This window comes from Mesoplodon mirus, assembly GCF_964341445.2.
Source record: "Mesoplodon mirus genome assembly, chromosome: X".
Classification (NCBI taxonomy): Eukaryota; Metazoa; Chordata; class Mammalia; order Artiodactyla; family Ziphiidae; genus Mesoplodon; species Mesoplodon mirus.
In genome coordinates, this window is record NC_138981.1 from 49342922 (window position 1) to 49366649 (window position 23728).

General features: G+C 43.1%; 2 protein-coding genes across 6 annotated transcripts in view; one reads left to right on the top strand and one right to left on the bottom strand.

The window, feature by feature from the left end:
- Nucleotides 1-183: 183 nt before the first annotated feature.
- Nucleotides 184-7792, bottom strand: APEX2 (apurinic/apyrimidinic endodeoxyribonuclease 2). 2 transcript variants are annotated; one of them, XM_082610785.1, is made up of 6 exons: nucleotides 7511-7792; nucleotides 6445-6528; nucleotides 5632-5812; nucleotides 4941-5087; nucleotides 4149-4218; nucleotides 186-1595 (listed from the first exon to the last, which is right to left on the bottom strand). In XM_082610785.1, the coding sequence occupies exons 1-6, from the start codon at nucleotides 7665-7667 to the stop codon at nucleotides 687-689; spliced, it is 1548 nt and encodes a 515-aa protein (XP_082466911.1). In that variant the 5' UTR covers nucleotides 7668-7792; the 3' UTR covers nucleotides 186-686. The 2 variants fall into 2 exon arrangements, with proteins under 2 accessions (XP_082466912.1, XP_082466911.1); XM_082610786.1 differs by lacking the exons at nucleotides 5632-5812; nucleotides 6445-6528 and having other exon boundaries at nucleotides 184-1595; nucleotides 7511-7599.
- A 181-nt stretch (nucleotides 7793-7973) lies between these two features.
- Nucleotides 7974-23728, top strand: part of PFKFB1 (6-phosphofructo-2-kinase/fructose-2,6-biphosphatase 1) — a 73931-nt gene continuing 58176 nt past the window's right edge. Inside the window, exon 1 of one of the 4 annotated variants that reach the window (XM_082610790.1) lies at nucleotides 7974-8167. Coding sequence is in view for 3 of the 4 variants with exons in the window: in XM_082610788.1 (XP_082466914.1) it covers nucleotides 15208-15304 (97 nt within the window). In the remaining variant the exon portion in view is untranslated. Of the gene's footprint in view, nucleotides 8168-10775; nucleotides 10864-14838; nucleotides 15305-23728 lie in introns of those variants that run through there. The other 3 variants (XM_082610789.1, XM_082610788.1, XM_082610787.1) reach the window with 3 other exon arrangements.

Here is a 23728-nt window from a genome sequence, read left to right on the forward strand (position 1 = left end):
ATTTCTTTCCACCCTGTAACCCATTTGTGGCAGCTGTGAGACACATCAGTTGAGAAACATTGGTTTAAAGCTACATAGCCCACCTGAGCTTCCTGCCCCACCACACCCACCTCCCTTGCTGATCCAACCTCAGCAGTGCAGGGAACCCCAACAACTCAACAGAGCACCTTAGTGGTAAGCACCACTCCTCCTTCCTCCCCTCTCCTTGGAAGTTATATCATCAGGTTACAGGCAGTTAGCAAACCCGGGACTGAGATAACGACTCAGCTTTATGGAGCACATCCAAAATGTCCACATGGCATGGTGCACTACAACAAAGACACGGACTTTATTTAGGCACAGATACATTTCCCAGCAAGGAAGGAAGGGGTTTAAAATCACAACTTCCTGGGGCAACTGGTTCCTCTGTAATTCTGAGAGGAAGGTGGGAAGTGGGATGGGGGATTGGGTCACAGCATTAAGGCAAAAGAAGCTCACCAGTGAGGAGGAGCTAGGTAGGAAGAAGAGAGAGGAAGGGAGGCCTTGGAGGAAGAAGAAAGAGGAAAGGGAAGGGTCCCTGAGGAAGGTGGAGGAGGAAGAGGAGGTGGGAAGGAGGTCTTGAGGAAGGAGGAAGTAGCTTAGGAGGAAGCTGGCCTCAGACCATGTACAAGGTTAACCATGCCAGACATCCCTAGGCCTGGGTTGGTTCAGCTGGGCCTGCTCCAGAGGAAGAAGCTGCAGCGGGAGGAGGGGTCAGTGGGAGGACCCTGGGGCCTGGCACACATGTAGAAGTGGCGGCCCAGGTTGGGTCCTGGCTTCTTCACAGTTCGCATTACACACGGCTCCCTATGGCCCCCACACAGGGGCATGGGCAAGGGCCCCCCCAGCAGAGACTTCCAGAATGAGGTCCGTACCTCCTTTTCATCCTTGGCCTCTGAAGCCTTGGCCCGCCCCTCCACCACATTGGCCATCACGTCCTCTTCTGAGGTCTTTGGGGTCACGAGGGTGCCCAGGCTAGGAAGCTCCAAGTTAGGAGAAGCTTGGGGACGACTGGAGGATGGCTGGAAGTAGCTCATCAGGTTTTTTTGGCCTCTACTGGAACCAGCTTGACTTGGCCGAGACCTGGTCGAGCGCACACGGGCTTTGTTTTGGCGCATCTGTACCGGTGTTTGATTGCTGAGCTGCAGCGCTGACTGCCTGAACACAGGATCTTGTTCGAGACGAACTAGGAATCTAAGGATCTTGAGCTGGGTGCCTGCAAACTCAGGGAGGAAGCGGGTGCACAGAGGTGGGCACTGTTTTGCCGGCACAGAAGACACGCTTAAGACTGCACCCACGGGGCAGTGGTCAGAGCCCATCACCTCAGGCAGCAAGAAGGAGGCCTGAAAGGTGTCCATGACCAGGGTCCTGTCCCCCAGCACATAGTCAAGCCGAGAGCCATAGTTCAGAGGGCGGGCGCCACTGACTGTGGACCAGCAGGTGAAGGCCCCCTTCTGCTTTGGATGGAAGCATCGGTAGCTATCAATGAAGGGTCCCGTATGGGAACCAGCCTGGCACCCCAGGTTACTGAGCAAGTGGTCCATCCACTTGCGACCTGGGTCCTCTTCAAAGCATTCCTGGGGAAAGGGGAGGGGGACAAAGAAAGAGGCAGAACTAGATGCCTAGAACTGGAAGGAACTTAGATTAACTGCTTCATTTTACAGACAAGAAAATGTGGTTGTTTCAAAGAAGAATGCTGAAGGTCATACAGTCCAGAACTGGCAGAGCTGGTATTCACTTTCCACCCTTACTGATTTAAAAGGCCATGCTTCTTTTTCCCCTCTGCATCAGGCTACCTCTACCTTGCACTGGGCCATAAATCCCAGATCTGAAAGCTTGCTGTTAGTTAATCAAAGCAATTCTCAGAACTGCTCACCAAGAGAATGGAAAACAGCAAGTTAAAAGTGGTTACCTCCAGGAAGTAGGGCTGAGGTTAGGAGTTAAGAAGCCTGTTGCCTTTTCATGTAAACCCTCTGGTACTATTTGGCTTATCTTGTTGTGTGTCAAAGCCTTCACTGACCACCCCCCCCCTTCCTGAGCTGAGGGGCTCCAGGGTTTCAGGTCTGAATACTTCCTTTGGCTCTGATCCCTAATTCATCATCCATCCAATCCACTCACCCACTCATCCAGTGCAACAAATGTTCAAAGAACACTGATTATGTGCCGGGCATGATACCAGAGACAAAGTGGGACCATGATCTTGTCTTGGGGACCAACAAGGCTTCCTTTCAGGAAGTGATCTGGAGCTGAGAAGTGAAGGCTGAGCAAGAGTAACCCAGGCAGAGGGTGTTACAAATTCAGAGAACAACTTCTGTGATGGGCCTGTGGAGGGAGGGGACAGTATACCCAAAAGACTTGAGGGGCAACCAGACTGACTATCAAGAGATGATGGTCACTTAGACTAGGGTGGTGCCCGAGGGGACAAAATGAAATTAAGAGATGATTTGGAGCTAGAATCAACAGTACTCACTGACCAATTGAATGGGAAAGGGGGGTAAAGAAGAATAACACTAACACAATTCCCTGGCTTCTGCTTGGAGCAACCAAGAGGACGATGGTACTATTTAGGGAGATGAGACTAGAAGAGCCGGTCTTGTGGGAAGTAGACATATTCTGTTATTTTGGAAAGATTGTGTTTCTCATGTGATCTGGTACTATTAGTTCTCTTTCCTTGGGAAAAAAAGAATGTAGGAAGTGCACTCGAGATATCTAAGATATTTCTAAACTAAGAAGAGAAGGCATAAAAGTATATAACACTATCACAGGAAGCAGCAAAAACAGACTAAGTGAACACCGATAAGGAATAAGGTAGGGAGGATTGAAGGCTTGCAGTTTGTAGTGTACACTCCCTTCCCCACCACCACCACCACCACCAGTCTCTCATTATCTCATTTCTGCTCATTTTCCCAGCTGGGAGACACATTTATGTTCCTGTGGCTCTTCTGCAAACTAATCAAGGAATCTTCCTACAGCCTCTTCTTTGAGCCAAGCCTACTGCTGAGTTGGACTGTGCCAGCATAAGTTACTTATCCCTCCCCTTATGAGGCAAGCTATGATGAGAACTGACTTGGAGATTCTAGGGCAGTGGTCCTCAAGCCTGAATATACAAAAAGATCAGCCTGGGAGCTTTCAAAACATACTGCTACCCTGACTCCACACCCAATAGATTCTGATTTAATTGGTCTAGGGTTGCACCAGTGTATTGACATTTTTGTAAAAGCTCCTTGTACTAATGTACTTTCAGGGGTTGAGAACCATTGGCATAGAGGGACTCAGAGATGAGAGGTTCACACAAGAGAAGAAGACAGAGGGAGGGGATGCCTACCAATTCAGAGGACAGTGAGAAAAGCCAAAATGAGAATAACTTTTGCAATGGGCAGAGAGGAGACGACCTGGCTGGAGTGGATGGAGTGTGTAGTGGTGCGGAGGATGGAAACGGAGACTGGGCGCAGACAAGAAAGAGTTTTGAATGCCAGGCCTGTGTGTTTTCTCTGCAGCACAAAGGTAAAAGGGAGGTGTTGAAAGTTCATGAGCAGGAAACATAGTCTATTGGGGAAATGATCAAGGCAATGTGGAGTTCCAGGCCCTTGAAATCTGACTGAAACTCTCCAGCCCCATCTCCTGCTACTCACCTTCCTTCTCTGTCACCCCCTAACAGGAATGGGACTTGTAATTCCCAATGCACACCAGCCAAATTCTCACCTTGCAGCCTTTGCTCATCATGCTAGAATTCTTTGCTTCCCACCCCAAAGCTCTGTTCTACTCATCTTTTAAGATTCAGCCATTTTACGATATCTCCCCCGACATCCTGGCTGGCCTGAATCCTATTTCCGGGCTCTCCTAACCTCCTGGGCTGCTGTCTCTGCCTCAGCCCTGAAGACACCATTCTATAATTGACTGGTCATGTGTCCATACCCCACCACCATGCTGACAGCTCTGAGGGGCCGAGCCAGAACTGACTACTAACTGAGTCCACAGCACAATCCTCAGTGCTTTGAGAATAGAATTTCAAACTAAGCTCTGCTTTTCCATGAAGGAAGCTTGTCCCTGGGCCAAAAAAACAGCACTGATTGGCTGGCTAAACAGAACCATAGTCAGGAGTGAGGTCAAAGGCCTAGAGGCAGCCTTACCAGGTTGACTGCATCCCAGTGGTCAATGCGGCGGTGAGCTGTATTCAGGTCCCCCAGAATGATAACATGGCTGAAAAACATAAAATGAATGTCCAGAAAGGGAAGCAGTAGTCCTGGCCCATCTACTTTCTCCTGGGCCCAAGATCTCAGATAGGCCACCTGCCACATAGAGGTCAAGGTGGGATCCAACGGCAAGTCATAATAGCCTGCCTCTCCAATTTCAGTACAACCTTGATATCTTTTACAACTGACCAACCCAATTCTGATCTCCAAAGGTAAACCTGTTCCCTGTTTGACATGATTGTCTCACTTATCTCTACCTAATGGCATCTTTCTGGTCCTTCAAAGATGGGATCAGGTACGACTCCCTCTAGGAAGCATCCCTCGATTACGCCAACCTACCCTCACTTTCCTGTCCCTCCCTGGGATAAGACTTTTCATTTGTTCCCAAGTACGTTACCTTCCTCATCTCATCTCATTTCATCCTTGAAACTATACTCTGAGGTAGGGATTCATACACTTATTTTACAAAAGAGAAAACAGAGGCAACACTAGCCTTCGGCCTCACAGTGAGTAAAAGGAGGAGCTGGGATAGGTGCTCAGAGGTATCTGAGTACAAAACCCACATTTGTGTCACTTTACCTGCTCCCCACAGCTCTTAGACAGCAGGGCCTATTAGGCTGTCAATGAACTCAAAAGACAAAGATCCCATATCCCTCTCAATGGACCTTGACACGGGGCTGGGCACCCAGGACAAGCTCAAGGAAGCCTTGCTGCCCAGGTTTGCAGTACCTGCCAGCTGCCAGGAGGGCTTCTGCTCGGATCTGCAGCAAGCGATAGAAGCGCATCTTAAAGGCGAGCCGCTCAGGCTTCCCAGGGTCCGCATGGGGGCAGTACACGTTGATTAGGGTCAAGGTCTTCTCCTTCCCTTCCAATGTGCTGGGGAGAATAGAACCGGCCCCCCAAAAAGGGGTCACTTTCAAGCCACCCTTCCCCTCCCCACACCATGTGGCTTCCACTTAATGATTGTCTGTGGGATGGAAGTGAAGGAAAGGGATAGAGAGACATGAACAAGCTGGCATACACAGGACTTGAGGACTGACTACATCTAGGATGACACTCAGGTAAACCAGGTGATGGTCCTGCCATTCACAAAGACAGGACACAGAAAGAGAGCAACCTGGGGCAGTAAAGTTGGCTAACTTGCTTCTGAGGCACCTGTGGTAAAAAAGAGAGCTAGTCCTCCCGGCCAGGATCCCTCTTCCCCCGCCCCTCCCATAGAAATAGAGAACTCAAGACTCAGGAGAGAATATGATTTGTTCAGGGTCACACAGCAGGTTGCCTTGCCAGGACTGAAGTCCAGGAAAGGCAAGCTTGGGAAGTTTTCCATGGTGAATGCATGTTTATAAGGCAAGCCTTAGAATCACCACATTCACAGAGTTGAACCAGCAATGCTCGGTGACAAGCGGATGTGGGCTATTACCAGATCTTGTGTTGTGTGAGGAGGGCCCGGCCCTCACTATCCAGAGCTCGAAGCTCCTCTTGAGTGAAGTCATCCATGTTTCCATAGCAACCCACGTTCCCATTCTGAGTGGCAAGTAGGCCACTCAGGCCTTCTTCAGCAGCCACTGGGGTAGCACTGTCCTTACAGAAGGTGGCTACACCTGGAGACAGAGAGGGTACTCTGAGCAGGCCTGGCAGCCAACAGCCTGTTGCACAGCCTATTGCCCCTGCACAGGTCACCCGACTCATCTTCATCAAGTGTGGCTCTCTTGATGACTCCCCCAACTCAAGGGCCATGGATGCCTGAGGCAACTCCTCTACTCAAACCCTGGAGTTTCAGTTCCTTCATCTAGAAAAGCTGCAGATTAATAACAGCTAATAGTATAAGTGCTTTACATGGTAGGTGCTCAGAAAATGTTAGCTATTATTATTATCACATGGGTTAATTAGTTTAGTCCTTGTAATAGCCCTAAGAAGTACACATTATCCCCATTTTCCAGCTGAGGAACTTGAGGCATAAAGAGGTTAAGTAGCTTGCCAGAGGGTACGCAGCTAGGAAGTGAGCTAGGATCCAAATTCAGGCAGTCTGGCTCGAGAGCTCATACAACTAACCATCACACTACTGTGTTTCTGAGATCCAATATTATACATAAAAATTATCCTTCATATAACCTGATATGGCTTTAGCTCTGTGGATGAAAAGCCTACATTTCTTATTACCTTCTCATTAAATATTGAAAACCCTTTCCCACCTGTCTCCATCACTTTAAAGTCCCCAGAAAGCCCCATTTACCAGAATAGCCACTACGGTTGCGGCTGAAGCTGAAATAGGAGTTATAGCCCTCAATGATAGCCAGGGGCTCTGTCAGCACATCCCCTGGGGAAAAAAAAAAAGATGTAAGATTACATCAGAGATAAAACTAGGACCCAGGACACAGAAAGGCTTGGAATTACAGCTGTAGGCTAATTTCTTGCACACATCAGAGCCAGGGTAGAAGGGAATGTCAAGTACCTATGATAAGAAGAGAAGCTAAAAAGGTGGGGACTAGAGAGGGAATTGTTATCAGAATTACGAGAAAAGGGAAGACTACTGAATGGGAGGTGAAGAATTAGGTGGGAGGAGGCTAGGTGACTAGGTGACTGGAGGAAGTTGGGGGTGGGAAATGGACATATGGGAGAGAGAACTGGGAATCTGAGCTGGGAGTAGGAGGTAGGAGAGGGAATTCAAGGATTTGAACTGAGGATGGAGGGAAAGTAGGTAATGGGTCTTAGAGGGAGGTGGGTGGGAGAGGGAAGTAATCAGGGCATTGAGCTGTGGGGGAGAGGGAATTAGAGGGTCTAAGTTTGAGGTGGGACATGAGGTAGAAATGATGAGAAGCTCTCAGCTGGGGAGGAGAGATGGCGGTAGAGATAAGGGGAACTGGGGATCTGAGATAGAAGTTTAAAAAGGAGGAAATTAGGGAGTCTAAACTGGGGGCAAAGATGGTGTGAGAATTAAAGGATATGAACTGGGGACAGAAAAGGGGAATTGGGGGTGTCTGACTTGGGAGTGGGAGATGGAAAGTGTGTGGCGGGAGGAAATTTGGGAGACTGAGCTGTGTCAGGAGAATGAGTAGGAATTAGAGGATCTGAAAGAAGATGGAGATTGCAAGGGGGAGGGAATTATGGTTCTGCTGAGGCCAGGAGATGATGTCGGAATTAGGAGATCTAGCTGGAATGCGAAATATAGAGGGAGGGATCGGGATTCCAGACAGGCTCTAAGGATAGAGAAATGGGAAAGTGAAATGATATGGAGCACAGAGCAAAAGTTAGCGGAAAAGGGAAAGTGTGGTAGGGGTCCTGAATTCTTGAGCACTCACTGGTTACTTTGGTCTCCTGAAGACAGACGATGTCAGCATCCAGCTTGTCCAAAATGCGCCCCATGGCCATGGCGGTACAATTGCTGGGCTCCTCGTATCCCACCCCTTGCACGGGGCTGCGAATCCCATTGATGTTCCAGCTCACCACGCGCAACATGCTGACAGCTAACTGCAATGCCTTTAAGCCCACGCCCCACGTAGGCGCGAGCAAAAACCCGAAAACTCCTATGGCCGCCAGGCCTGGCCTTCCGCGCGCGCATTTGCGCAGGCGTTCTTGTGCGCGCCGCAAAAGGGTCGGACACACATGGGGCGGGGATTCAAGCCCTTCAGTTTTCATTGGCTGGAGAAGCGGAAGCTGACGGGGGCGGTGTGGTAGCCTAGGGGCAATGAATAGTGAATAGTGAGAGGAAGGCCAGTGGTTGGGCTCCTTCCCCTACCACCCCACACTGGCTTACGTGCCTGAGTCTGACTGCGTTTCTACTCTGCTGAAAAGTCCCCTTGGTGCTTTCGATTACTTACAAACGAGCTTTTATCACTTTTTAAGTGGCGGAACCGCGCAGCGACCGAAGCCCCGCCCCCAGTGTTCAGACTGCACCCCTGAGTACGAAGAGGGCTGCGGCACCCAGCGACTACGGCGTGGCTGGCGTAACCCCGCTGGTAAATGTGGGCGGGGGAATGCGCGAAGGGAACCTTGCGGCCGGAGGAGGGAGCAATAAGAAACGCACTCCATTTTGGAAATTAAGATCTTGCTGGTCGTCGGTCATCGTTTGCAAATACTTTCTCCCAGTCCTTAGGTCGTCTTTTCGCTTTGTTTATGGTTTCCTTTGTTGTGCAAAAGCTTTTAAGTTTGATTAGGTCCCATTTGTTTATTTGCTTTATTGTTTTTGCCTTGGGAGACTGATCTAAGACGATATTACCAGGAGTTATGTCTGAGAATGTTTTGCCTATGTTCTTTTTCTAAGAGTTTTTTTTTTATGGTGTCGCGTCTTATATATAAGTCTTTAAACCATTTTGAATTTATTTTCATGTACGGTGTGAGTCTTCTAACTTCATTGATTTACATAAGGCTGTCCAGCTTTCCCAGCACCACTTGCTGTAGAGATTGTCTTTTCTCCGTTGTATGTTCTTGCCTCCTTTGTCCAAGATTAATTGAAAGTAGGTGTGTGGGTTTATATCCAGGCTTTCTATTCTGTTCCATTGATCTATATGCTTTTGTGCCAAAAGAATCTTAATTAAAAATGTTTAAAATGGTAAATGTTTATGTTATGTATATTTTACCATGATTTAAAAAATAATAATAAAAGGAATGAGGAACCATCACCTCTACCTAGTTCCAAAACATCACCCCAAAGGGAAATACATACCCATTACGCGTTAAGCAGTTAGTACCTATGCCCTCCACCACCAGCACCTTTATGGCATCAATTTGCTTTCTGTTCCTGTGGGTTTACCTATTTTTGATATTTCATATAAATGAAATCTTTGCAAAATGTACTAAATACCACTTAATCATACGCTTTAAAATTGTTAATTTTATGTTCAAATTTACCTCAATTTTTTAATGCGTATACACACTACAATATATAAAATAGAGAAACAACAAGGACCTACTATACAGCACAGGGAACTCTACTCAATACTCTGTAATAACCTGTATGGGAAAAGAATCTGAAAAAGAATAAACAGTATATGATGATTTTGCTGTACACCTGAAACTAACACAACACTGTAGATCAACTATACTCCAATATAAAATATTTTTTAAAAGGGGGGGAATAATGAAATGTTCTATGTGTAGTCATATGGAAAGATCCCAAAACATATTGGGGGGTGGCAGGCTGCAAAATAGTGAGTATTGAACCTTTTCAATAAACCACGGGGAAAATGAGGGGAAAAAAGAAGCACTCTAATGGAGTAAGATTTAGAAGAGGGCCTCTGGCTTTATTGGGCTGGGGGAGGGAGATGGGGAAGCTGTATCAAGCCCACCCTGTAGTCATTATTTGTCTTGGGCCTTATAGCATCCCTTAGGATGTGGCCTGACAGGTACTTTCTCTTTGCTCCATTTCTCAGATGATTAAAATCAAGGCCAAGAGAGTTTAAGTGGGCTACCCAAGTTCCAGAGCAGCACTGTCTTCCAATATAACCCATGGCTCTTCCATATGCATTATTTCATTTCATTATCAGGGCAACACTCTAAGGGGCATTGAGGCTAAGAGAGGTTCAGTGAATTCACCCCAGTATCACAGAAGCAGTAGAGCCAGGATTCAACCCCTGTCTTAATCAGCTCAAGGAATACTTTCCTGAGTAAGTTTTTTCTAACCTCCCCAGTTAGATATTTTCCTCTGGGCCCCCACACCACCCTATGGTCCATTCTGTCACGGCACTTACAATGCACAGCTACCACTGATTTCTATTTCTGTCACTAGACTGCCAACAGCTTGAGAGCAATGACCATATCTGATTCATCTTGTTAGCCCCATCCCCTAATATAGCGCACAACACATATTAGGAGTTAATAAATATTTGTTGAATGAATGAACAAATAAAGGGCAATAGCAAGAGCATCAACAGGTTAGTGACTTGTTTTTGGTAACATAGAAATAATAGACATGCCCAATGTCCAGGGAAAAGCATAACTTCGCATCCTTAGGTTCCTCACCCAGAATTGTGGCATAATTACTTTTCCCCCAGAATTCCCTAGCCTTAAAACCATCATTCTCAGTGTCTGCAAAAAAGACCCAAAGAGCTGCTTTTCCTCCTGGAGGACTTAAAGGTTACATTCCAGTTGTTGCCATCAGAAAATAGCCCTGCAATTAAAATTAAGATGTTGGTGCTTTAAGCTTTGCCATGTTTTGGTGGTTATTGGCTTAGGATTAAGTCCCAAGAGTGGAATAATTAGGACAAAGGAAATGAACATTTTTATTGCTCTTGCTTCATATTGCCAAATCACTTTCCAGTAGGGGATCGTGCTGATTTACACTGAAGACCAATCTGAACCAGCCCCAAGGAAATCCAGATCTTGCCTGTTTACATTGTTGGTTTTCATTTCCCCATTCTGCAGTAGCTTGTTAATATTAGTTCTGACCTTTGGGGCAAGGCGAACACATGGTTGGCCTGAAGAGAAAAGGCTCTGGGTGACTCAGGAACTTCTTTGGCAGCTGATATTTCAACAGCGGGCACACACCCCCTCTTACCAAGGGTACTTCCCCAGCCTTCCCAGGGAACCAACGAGTGCCTCCAGGCTCCCTGCTTGATGCCACTCTCTGGACCTGCTTTGGGGGTCTAAATGCAAGAGAGCCGTGTGTCGTGTGTTGGATAACTAGCGATGGAAGAAAAAACCTCTAGGAGAACAGGTAGGTGAAACAGAAGGAAAAATAGATAGGAGTTAACACAAACCCAAATCCATTCTTTAGGCTCTCTGGAAAGTTTTCTTGGAATAGGTGGTCACTCAAACTGTTCACTAAAGTGTATGGGAAGTTGGGGATAACATGAGTTCTATATCTCATTATCTATCATCCATTCTGACCTTTCTTTGTGGAACTCTGGCCCAAAGGGCAGTTCCCTAGCACTTTAGAAGTCTCTCTAACATGGTCTAGTCCAGTTTTGAATGAACTGGATGATAGAGATTGTACCTCTTACCTCCCAATTGGTGTATAAAGTAGGGCTGGTTTGCTGTGGCACTTTAAACAAGCCTTTTAGCTTCTCTGGGCTTCAATAGCCTCCTCACCAAAATGGAAATTGAAGTCCCTCCTATTTCCCTCAGAGGACTGTCAGAAGGTGAAGAGGAGTGGGATGACAGGAACTAAAGCTCTTCTGAAATATTTCAGGACTTCCGTGCTCTGTCTTAGTGATCCTGCTTTTTCTGTAGCCTCCACAGGCAATACCACCCATAACCCTCCAGCTGCTTTTCTCCCTGAGTGACTATGGTCTGTGGAGGGCTACTCCTAGGACTAGGATAGAGCAAACCTTGGGCCCCAGGCATGGGGCTGAAAGTAGTTGGGGGATGGTGGGCCAGGGCAGTGGCCAAGAAGGAAGTGGATCCTAGGCTGCTGCCACAGAAGGCCTGATATTCACATATAGGCACCTGACCTGTAAGCATGCAATCTCCCCTCCTCACCCTAACACAAATGCATTCACACCCACACACTCCAAGAATTACCAATTTGTGATTTTGATACCCATCAGTACTGTCTTGATACTGCTTTTAATGAGATTCTCCCATACACTCCATACTTTGGGAGGATGGTCAGGATCTGTGGGCCACAGGTAGTCACACTTTATGCTTTTCCTCCATAGAGTTAACCCCAAATTAGAAGTTGTGACTCAGCTCTTGGTCTTGAGTGAGTCTCTGATACTGAGTGAACAATTTTTTCTATAACCAGTTAATTGGAACTTTTTCTTTTGGTGGGGGGACTTCATTCTTTTGTTCTTTCTGTTCTGCCCCGTTCAGGGTTGAGAAACTTTCTAGATCCTACTACCACCTTCTACCTTCAGACCAAGTTAGTTCCCCCACCCAGTTCCCTGGATAGCTCTCTTTTATAAAATTTACCTTGTTGAATGGGGAGTATTTGTACACATGTTCATCTCATCTAGGGCAGAGAGATGTAGATTGAGCAAGTCTCCTCTGTGCCAGGGCCTGAGCTGGACACCTGGAAACAGATCACAGATAACTGAGATCCAGTCCCCATCCTTAAGGAGCTCACAGTCTAGTAGGAAAGTAGACCGGTAAAAGGTGGATACTTGCTCAGATAAACAGAAGCATATAGGCAATGTGGGAACCAAAGCCAAGGCTTCTCAGAGGAGGTGAGCATTGAGCCTGGCCTTGAAGAGTGAGTCAGATTTCACTGAGAATGGAAGGGAAGAGAAGGCATTCCAGGCTGAGCAAAGGTCCAGAGGCAAAAAAGTACACAGTAAGTTTGGGGGCCTAGTGAGCCAGCTGGCACAATTTAACCACAGGGCTCTAAAGAGAGACATGACTGGAGAGACAGGTTTGATTGAGAAGAGCCAGGGCTGAGGACTTCCCATAAAGCTTGTTTAGTTTTCTTACTTCTGGGGATCAGAATTGATAACAGTGGTTAAAACACACACACACACGCACACGCGCGCGCGCACACACACACACACACACACACATAGTTCCAGGTAGTTTTAAGTTGGGTTTTCAAGCCTGGACCCCAAGTTTACCCTTTCAGACCTTGTCAAAAGCCCTTTAAGCTCCTATCTCAGATTTCCTGCTGCTAAATTTATCTTTCTGCCTCTTGGCAGGGTCATGAGGACAAAATTGTAAACATAGAAGAGGGGTTCACGTGACTGGATTGATTACCTCGGACAAGCCACTTTCCCTCCCTAGACTTCAGTTTCCCTGTGAGGTTAGTGAGAATGTTTGGAAGGAGCAACTATGATGAGGAATATGTTTCTTTGTGGGCCATGGAAAACATACATGTTCATACATACAAAACATACATAATTCAGATTATTAGCCTTAGCAGAGTGATACCAGTTAGGAGACTTATTAGGATTAAGAGAGTCGCATCTCTTCCGAACTCTAGTTCTAAGACTCTAAATGTTCTGAGCTAATCTAGAAGACCACATTCTTAAATCAAGCTTGATTGATCAGTTAACCAAAGAAAAATCCTGGACTGGAGAAATCGGATCCCCAGTGTTCTATTTCTGACTTGGTGACTTAATTTACTATAAGATCTTAGGAAAATACTTCCCTCTCTAGGCCTCCATCTTCTTACCTGAGAGGGTTGGATGCAATGATTTCTAGGGGACTTCTGTATCACAAAACCAAAAAAGTAAAAGTGAATTCATCTTTCTAACTGATTGGCATGAGCTCTTTATTTATTATAAATGTTAACCCTTTGTCATAATTTTGTAAGTTTCCTTTACTGAGCGTTTCCTGAATGCTCAGCATTACACCAGAAGTTGCATATTAGCCAAAGAGGTAACTGATCTTTTACTTCACAAAGGGAATCAGAGTGTTAGGTAGTATATAATGAACATTTTCCAGGTTACTTTATATGTGTTGACACATTGACTCTTCAACAACCCTAAGGGAGTAGGTACTCTTATGAGATGAAAACACCACAGCACTGAAAAATTAAGTCTTCTACCCAGGGTGTCATAGCAAGGGGCAAAGGTGGGATTCCACTCCAGTAATGCGACTCCAGAGCCCATTGCTTTTAACCACTGTGATCCACTGCCTCAGTAGATTCATTTAGAAGGGCAGGCTTTGAAATGTATTGAAAGTTTGGTATGATTTATACACAACAACTGGAGGGAATCTAACCCTTATGTAGACTAGGATCCTGAGAATGTATTTTAGGGAACTTCTTAAAAGGCAAAGTGGAGCTGAGAGCATTGGAGGTCAGGGATTGGAGATTGCTATCCCCATGAGATTGCCCCAGTGTTGCCCAGCTCAGTGGAAGAAATTGAGCTTCCTTGTAGCCAATCACTGGAGGTTCATCAAGGGGTGGGACGGTTGCAAAACAATGAAGTAAGAGCACACTTGGACATCTTCCAGGTAAGCTATGCTGTTAGATGAGTACTACACATAAAAGCTTCAAAACAACCGGGGGATGGGGGAGGGTAAAGCAGAGACATCTGGGTAGGATGGCTCTGGCCTATGGACTTGTCCTACTTTGAGGCCATTGCTCCCAACTCACCACACTCTGCCTGCTGCAGCCTCCCCCTTAAGCCTCCATCCCCATGACTTGGCATGAAGAACTTTAGTCTGGTTCTGGGTCAGATCACAATGCCTTTCTCCCTAAGGGACCTGATGGCAGTTGGCAGTCATGTGAACAGTTCTTATCATCTCTCCCCCTAGCAATGGCTGCATTCACTTCTCTTCCCAATGTGTCCGATTTACTCTGATTTATTTAACTTTGGCTGGAGAGAGCATAAAGATGATCAGATAGTGCCCATCTCTCCAAGAGTGTCCTGGGCAGCACATTTTAGGAGAGAGAGGCCCTTCGGTAGGAAAGGTAGCAGAATTCAGGGAAGACAAGGGTTGCAATGCCATTTGCGGGGGAGGGCATAGAGGCAGTAAACCTTCCACTTCCAGTTCAGACCTAAGATTGCTAGCTCAAAACATTGTGTTTTTCAGTAGGGACTTTGTGTTTGTGTGTTTGTACTTGGGAATCTTGCATTTCTGATGTAGATATCTGTTTCTGGGTTGGAACTTGACATTCTACTTGGGCCTGTTTTTTATTTTGAAGTTATGAAAGCTGCTGAGATCTGCCTGCATCACCTTTGCCTCCCCACCCCACACAGGATATAAGCACATGATCTTCGGTCTTTTATTTGCATACTCTACTAGTCCTGTCTTCATTGGAGGGAAGTGACTGGCCAGACATGGGCTGTCTTGCTGGCTGCCTTCCTTGTTGGGCTCCAACTTATCTCCTATGTACACAGCCCTTGGAGTTCAGAGGCCTCTGCTGACCTCTGTCTAACCTCTCCTCTGCACCCAAGCCCCCACTGGTACATACAGGAGCAGAGGCAGACAAGGCAGGCAATGACTAGGAGACAGGAGAGGGGCTGGAGACAGGCTGCTAGAGGGCTCAGAACCCCAGCACCTCCCTGTCCCAACTCTGTCTACCACCTGCTGTGACCACAGCAACAGAAGAGACAGCTAATAAGACAAAGTGAGGCCCGGTACCTTGAGGACAGTGGTGTCATTAGCTGCGACGCCTAAGATGTCTCGAGAGATGGGAGAACTCACCCAAACTAGATTGCAGAAGATCTGGATTCCACACAACGGTGGCAACAGCAGGCCGCAACGCAGGAGGGGCTGTAAGTGGGGTTTGCTCCCGTGGGCTTCAAGGTGGTGGTGGTAGAGTGGATGTAGAAGAGCAAAGGACATGCCCCCCAACCACCCCCACCCCAACCTGAAAGTTGGAATAGATGAGCAGCTGGATGAAATAGCTGTAGGATAGATAACAAGAGGCTAATGTCAAAAAGGTAGAGAAAGACAGACAGAAAGAGAGAGATGAAGACAGAGAAAGAATGAGGATTATATAAAAACCATCTTAATCAGAGGGATTTTTGACTAGGAATTTTTTCTTTCTTACCCAGAGCTTGTTTGGAATACTTCTTGTTTGAAATTTGATGTTTCTAGTTCAGTGTTAGCCTAAATGTTTTATTTTGGTGACATCAGTGAAGTGGCTGGAAATTAGTACTGTCTGATAGTGCTTGGGTGAAATAAGGTGATGGTTCCTGGCATTGTTTCTCAGAGGACAGGTGCAGGGTACACAACAGTACCGTATCATTGGTCGGTTTTGCTCCTCCCCTTTCTCAGGCCTCTTCTAATAAGCCTCTGACTGGGTTGGGAAAGGCTGGGTGTCCTGTCTCCTGAATTGCCTTCTTGGCATATATGGACACTTTTGCTGCTCTGGGGAGTTGAGGGAGAAGACATTCAGGGAAAGCCTGCTGGTGTAATGTTCACTTTGAAAATTGAAGAAAGAGCAGGTTCAAAGGGGAAGCAAACAAAACCTGTAAAATATATTTTTTAAGTAGAATATACCATTTCCCATAGATAACAGAGTACAGTTGCGGATCAAGGTGCTGCCAGCCCAAGAATTTTGGCCTGAGGAGCCATAAGGTGTGCAGAGATAAGACAGCTGTGGAGTGTGGGACCCAGACATCTCAAGGACCAGCTGACCAAGCTTCCACTATGCTAATGCTAGAGGAGGTCCAGGCTCAGGGCTAGTGAGGGGAGGATCCAGGAAGATGTAGGATGTCAAATATACTATGTAGAATGGAGGGTGTGGATAGAGGGAGAGGGGTAAAAACCAACCTCCTGTTCTTCCTCCTCCTCTCCAAGAGCAGTTTCAATCTCTCATCTGGTGATCTAGGAGCCTGGATGAGACTGAGAATTACACCCCACCCTCACTCACCAAGCCACTCTTTACTCTTTCTAAGGGGCTGTTGGGTTTAGCTGGCAAGCAGGCAAGCCACTCTCTGCATACCTGGGTCCTCCATTGTTAGGACCCTTATATTCCTGGGAACTCTGTCTTTCAGGTTGGATAAATAATAGATATAAATCACCTATTATAGTGTTTGTCATATAGAGGGTGCAAAATAAATATGTGCTCACTTTATTTCTGAGCCCGTCTTTCCTCAGCTGTAAGACAGAATTAATACCTACTTTCCCATGTTGTTGAGGTGATTCAGTGATTCAGACTGCCTAGCTTTGAGTCCCAGCTCTGCCACCTCCTGCCTCTGTGACCTTGGACAATTCTCTTAACTTACCTCTCCTTCCATTTCCTCATCTGTCAAAAGAAGTTAGTAACAGTGTTGTGAAGATTAGAGAGCTAAAGCATATAAAATGCTTAGAAGAATGTCCAGTGCATAGTAAATACTCAATAAATATTATTATTATTATTATTATTATTATTTAAACAAGAAGGTGGGTGTGTGGTCTTTTTGCCCATCATATCCCCAGCATCAAGCCTGAAGCCTGGCACATAGCAAATTCTCAGTAAATGGTCGCTCTGTGCTACGTCCACTCTACCACTCACCATAGCCAAGCATGGGGCTCTATGTATACAAGACAGTAACTCATTAGTGATTGACTGAATTATGTCAGACTGCAGATATAATAAACTTAGATAGTGCCCTGGGCAATGTCTGCCTCACCTCCGTTGCTGAGGAGGCCAGGCTATTTACCCCAGAAAGATCTGAATTAATTCCTGCTTGGAGCATCCTCTCTCGAAGACCTGCCCACCCCCACAGTGGGCAGTGGGGGAGGGGAGGCACACAATCACTTAATGACTGTTTTGAGAATTAAATGCATTAACGTGTGTAAAGTGCTTGAACAGATGTGTATATTCATCTGTGACTTGGTTTTTCGCATTCAGTGTTATGTTTTTTTGTGCCATGTATAATATTTTTGCATGCAGTTGTAGTTTGTTTATTCTCCTTGCTGTGTAATATTACATTTTGTGAATATCCCATGATTTACTTATCCATCTTACTATTGATGTACCTTTAGGTAGTTTCGTTTTGGGTTATAAACAATTATGCAATGAGGATTTTTGTCCCCATACACACACACACACACACACACACACACACAACTTTTGGGATTTTGATTGGAATTACAGTCAATCTGTATATCAATTTAAGGATAATTAACATTTTGTGATATCGAGTCTTCTGTAAACACGGTGTGCCTCTCTATTTAGACTTTTTTGATGTTATTTGAGTGAAGTTTTATAAGTTAAAAGGGCTTATACATCATTATAAGACTTTATTTGCTTATTTTGTTGCTATTGTATACCTTTTTAGAAAATTACATTTTATACCAATTTATTGCTAATGAGTACAAATATAATTGTGGGGTTTTTTGTATATTGTATTTGCAACTAGCAAACCTGATAAACTTTCTTATTAATTTTGATAATTTATATGTAAATGACAGTTTTATTTTTTCCCTTCCAATCCTTATTTTTTTAAATCTCTTTGCTTATATTACTGCACTGCTAGGACCTCCTACCTTCAATACATGCACACCAACGTCGAATAGAAATGTTAGTATTGTGCATGTTTATGTTGAACCTAATTTTAAAGGTAATGCTTTTAAAGTTTCACCATTGAGTAAGCTTGCTATAATTTTTTTTGTAGATACCATTAACAGGTTAAGAAAGTTCCAGTTTGTTCTTAGTTTGCCAATAGGATTTTTTTACTCCTATCTACTTTATTTACTATTATTATTATCCAATAATAATTATTTAACAGAAGATTTACCTTCTTAGCAATTTTTAATGTGTACAATATTATTAACTATAGGCAGTATGCTGTACAGTAGATTTCTAAGATGAATTTTTCTTGCATAACCAAAACTTTGTACCATTTGACTAATACCTTCTCAATTCCCCTGCCCCATCCCAGCCCTTAGCAACCACCATTCTATTTTTTGCTTTTATGAGTTTGACATTTTTAGATCCTTCACATATGTGGTATCAAGCAGTATTTGTCATTCTGTTCTTGGTTTATATCACTTAGTATAATATTCTCCAGTTTCATCCATGGTGTTGCAAATGGCAGGATTTCTTTCTTTTTAAAGCTTGAATAATATTCCATTACATATATGCATGTATATGTACATTTTCTTTATCCATTCATTCACCAGTGGGCACTTAGGTTACTTCCATATCTTGACCATTGTGAATAATGCTGCAGTGAATATGAGAGTGTAGGTATCTCTCTGAGATCCTGATTTCAATTTCTTTGGATATATACCCAGAAAGGAGATTGCTGGATCACATAGTAGTTCTCTTTTTAACATTTGGAGGATTCACCATACTGCTTTCCATAGCAACACCGATTAATATTCCTACCAACAATGTATGAGGTTCCCCTTTATTTCCACATCCTTGTCAACAGTTGTATTTAATTTTTTTTAAGATAGCCATCCTAACTAGTGTAAGATGATATCTCACTGTGGTTTTGATTTGCATTTCCTTGATAATTGATGATGTTGAGCATCTTTTCATATACCTGTTGTCCATCTGTATGTCTTCCTTATAGAAATATCTATTCAGACTCTTGCCCATTTTTAAAGTAGGTATTTAGTTTTTGGCTGTTGGGTTGTAGTAGTTCCCTATATATTTTGGATATTAACTCTTTATCAGATATAAGGTTTGCAAACATTTTCTACCATTCCACAGGTTGGCTTTCATTTTGTTGTTTCCTCTGCTATACAGAAGTTTTTAATTTGATGTAATCCTACTTATCAGGATTTTTTAAAGATGAGTAGATGTTGAATTTTATAAACATGCTTTCTGTATCCACTGAGATGACAGGTTGATTTTCTATTTTAATCTATTAATGTGAATTACATTAGAGATTTTTCTTGTTTGGAACTTATCTTGCAATCCTAAGATAAATAAAAACTGCTGGATTTAGTTCATTAATATTTTGTTCAGGAATTTGGAATTTTGTTTATGAATGAGAGTGACCTGTACATTTTCCATTCTCATAGTTCCAGGTCCCTGTTTGACTTTTGTGTCATAAAATGAAGTGGGAACTATTTCCTTTCATTCTATTTTCTCACAGAGTTTGTCCAAGGAACTATTCGTTCTTTAAATATTTAGCACAACTTCCAGGTAAAAACATCCGGGCTTGGTGTCTTCTTGTAAGAAAAATTTTAATGGATACAGCCTTTTAAATAGCTATAGAATCATTCCAGTTTGCTATTTCTTCTTGTCAGTGTTGTTAAATTATGGTTTTCTAGGAATTTTTCTATTTCATGTCATTTTTCAAATTTATTTGCATAAACTTCTTATCTCCATCTTTTTAAGAATCCCTGTTACATTTATATCCTCTTATCCTTGTTTGTTTGTACCTTCTCTTTCTTCCTCTTGATCAATCTTGCCAAAAGTTTGTCACTTTTATAAGTTTTTTAAAATAGTCAACTTTTGGCTTTCTGATTCTTTCTGTGATGTCCTTTGTTTTTTATTTAGCTATTTTCCTTATCATTATTCTTTTCTTTTCACTTTACTTGGATTTATTCTGTTGTTCTTTTTTTAATTTCTGGAGTTGGATGCACAGCTTATTAATGTTCAGACTTTCTTCCTTTTGAATATAAGCATCTGATTGTATAATTGGCCTACTAAACAGGGCTGATATTCCAAAGATGCACAACTGTATGGACATATGAATTTTTAAAATATTTCCAGACCATTTGGTAAATAGGCACTGCTCCAGGCTTTCTTAGTTTCTCCATCACTTACCCAGTTGCTCTGGCCACCTCAGTCCCTTTCCCAGGACTGCTAAAACCTACAGATTATCATCTAGCAACTAAAGGGTTAATGCCTGACACAGAAGGAGGCCTCTACCAATTGGTGCCAAGCCCTTGGGCCAGCTTCTGTTTTGACAGATCAGTGCCCTTGCCATTTCCAGTTTAATTCCATTCTCCTTAGAGAACAAACTTTGTATGATTTCAATTGTTTGAAATCTATTGAGATTTGCTTTATGGACCAACGTGTGATAATTTTTGGTAAAAATTCCATGAGAACTTGAAAAAATGCACATTTTACAACTGGGTTCAGAGTACTATATACTTCAATTAAGTCATGTTTGTTAATCTGGCTCAAATGCTCTATATTCTTCCAGGACGTTGTCTGCTTGTTGATATGGAAAATTTGTTAATGTCGCCTTGTAACTATGTCAATTTTGAAGCTTTGTAAATAGTTCCAAATTTAGAATTGCTGTATATTTCTGGTATATTGAATATTTATCAATGTGTAAGGAAATTACTTCTGGTAATCTAGTATCATTGGCATTTGTCCTACAATTTTTTCCCTGATATTAATATATATGTATATATATTTGCTTTATTTAGCTTTATATTTGCCTGGTGTATCTTTCTTACACTTTTTAAAAATGCTTTTAACCATTTTTATTGAAGTAAGTTAATTTACAATGTTGTTAGTTTTAGTTTCAACTGTACAGCAAAGTGATTCAGCATATGTATATATGTATTCTTTTTCAGATTCTTTTCCATTATAGGTTATTACAAGATATTGAATATAGTTCCCTGTGCTATACAGTAGGCCCTTGATGTTTATCTATTTTATATACGCTTGTATATGTTAATCCCAAACTCCTAATTTATCTCTCCCCCTCACCCCTGTTATCCCCTTTGGTAACCATGTTTGTTTTCTATGTTTGTGAGTCTATTTCTGTTTTGTAAATAAGTTCATTTGTATCATTTTTTAGATTCCACTTATAAGTGATCTCATATGATATTTGTCTTTCTCTGTCTGACATACTTCACTTAACAGTATAATCTCTAAGTTTATCCATGTTGCTGCAAATGGCATTGTTTCATTCTTTTTTATGGCAGAGTAATATTCGATTGTATATATGTACCACATCTTCTTTTTTTTAATTTTTATTTTTTATTTTTTTTTGCTTTATAACAAATTTAATCAGTTATACATATACATATGTTCCCATATCCCCTCCCTTTTGCGTCTCCCTCCCGCCCTCCCTAACCCACCCCTCCAGGCAGTCACAAAGCACCGAGCTGATCTCCCTGTGCTATGCGGCTGCTTCCCACTAGCTATCTACCTTACGTTTGGTAGTGTATATATGTCCATGCCGCTCTTTCACTTTGTCACAGCTTACCCTTCCCCCCCCATATCCTCAAGTCCATTCTCTAGTAGGTCTGTGTCTTTAGTCCTGTCTTACCCCTATGTTCTTCATGACATTTTTTTTCTTAAATTCCATATATATGTGTCAGCATACAGTATTTGTCTTTCTCTTTCTGACTTACTTCACTCTGTATGACAGGCTCTAGGTCCATCCACCTCATTACAAATAGCTCAATTTCGTTTCTTTTTATGGCTGAGTAATATTCCATTGTACATATGTGCCACATCTTCTTTACCCATTCATCCGATGATGGACACTTAGGTTGTTTCCATCTATGGCCTATTGTAAATAGGGCTGCTATGAACATTTTGGTACATGTCTGTTTTTGAATTATGGTTTTCTCAGGGTATATGCCCAGTAGTGGGATTGCTGGGTCATATGGTAGTTCTATTTGTAGTTTTTTAAGGAACCTCCATACCGTTCTCCATAGTGGCTGTACCAATTCACATTCCCACCAGCAGTGCAAGAGTGTTCCCTTTTCTCCACACCCTCTCCAGCATTTATTGTTTCTAGATTTTTTGATGATGGCCATTCTGACTGGTGTGAGATGATATCTCATTGTAGTTTTGATTTGCATTTCTCTAATGAGTAAAGATGTTGAGCATCCATTCATGTGTTTGTTGGCAGTCTGTATATCTTTTGTGGAGAAGTGTCGATTTAGGTCTTCTGCCCATTTTTGGATTGGGTTGTTTGTTTTTTTGTTATTGAGCTGTATGAGCTGCTTATAAATTTTGGAGATTAATCCTTTGTCAGTTGCTTCATTTGCAAATATTTTCTCCCATTCTGAGGGTTGTCTTTTGGTCTTGTTTATGGTTTCCTTTGCTGTGCAAAAGCTTTTACGTTTCATTAGGTCCCATGTGTTTATTTTTGTCTTTATTTCCATTTCTCTAGGAGGTGGGTCCAAAAGGATCTTGCTGTGATTTATGTCATAGAGTGTTCTGCCTATGTTTTCCTCTAAGAGTTTGATAGTGTCTGGCCTTACATTTAGGTCTTTAATCCATTTTGAGCTTATTTTTGTGTACGGTGTTAGGGAGTGATCTAATCTCATACTTTTACATATCCCTATCCAGTTTTCCCAGCACCACTTATTGAAGAGACTGTCCTTTCTCCACTGTACATTCCTGCCTCCTTTATCAAAGATAAGGTGACCATATGTCCGTCGGTTTATCTCTAGGCTTTCTATCCTGTTCCATTGATCTATCTTTCTGTTTTTGTGCCAGTACCATACTGTCTTGATTACTGTAGCTTTGTAGTATAGTCTGAAGTCAGGGAGCCTGATTCCTCCAGCTCCATTTTTCGTTTTCAAGATTGCTTTGGCTATTCGGGGTCTTTTGTGTTTCCATGCAAATTGTGAAATTTTTTGTTCTAGTTCTGTGAAAAATGCCAGTGGTAGTTTGATAGGGATTGCATTGAATTTGTAGATTGCTTTGGGTAGTAGAGTCATTTTCACAATATTGATTCTTCCAATCCAAGAACATGGTACATCTCTCCATCTATTTGTATCATCTTTAATTTCTTTCATCAGTGTCTTATAATTTTCTGCATACAGGTCTTTTGTCTCCTTAGGTAGGTTTATTCCTAGATATTTTATTCTTTTTGTTGCAATGGTAAATGGGAGTGTTTCCTTGATTTCACTTTCAGATTTTTCATCATTAGTATATAGGAATGCCAGAGATTTCTGTGCATTAATTTTGTATCCTGCTACTTTACCAAATTCATTGATTAGCTCTAGTAGTTTTCTGGTAGCATCTTTAGGATTCTCTATGTATAGTATCATGTCATCTGCAAACAGTGACAGCTTTACTTCTTCTTTTCCGATTTGGATTCCTTTTATTTCCTTTTCTTCTCTGATTGCTGTGGCTAAAACTTCCAAAACTAGGTTGAATAAGAGTGGTGAGAGTGGGCAACCTCGTCTTGTTCCTTAGTGGAAATGGTTTCAGTTTTTCAACAATGAGGACGATGCTGGCTGTGGGTTGTCATATATGGCCTTTATTATGTTGAGGAAAGTTCCCTCTATGCCTACTTTCTGCAGGGTTTTTATCATAAATGGGTGTT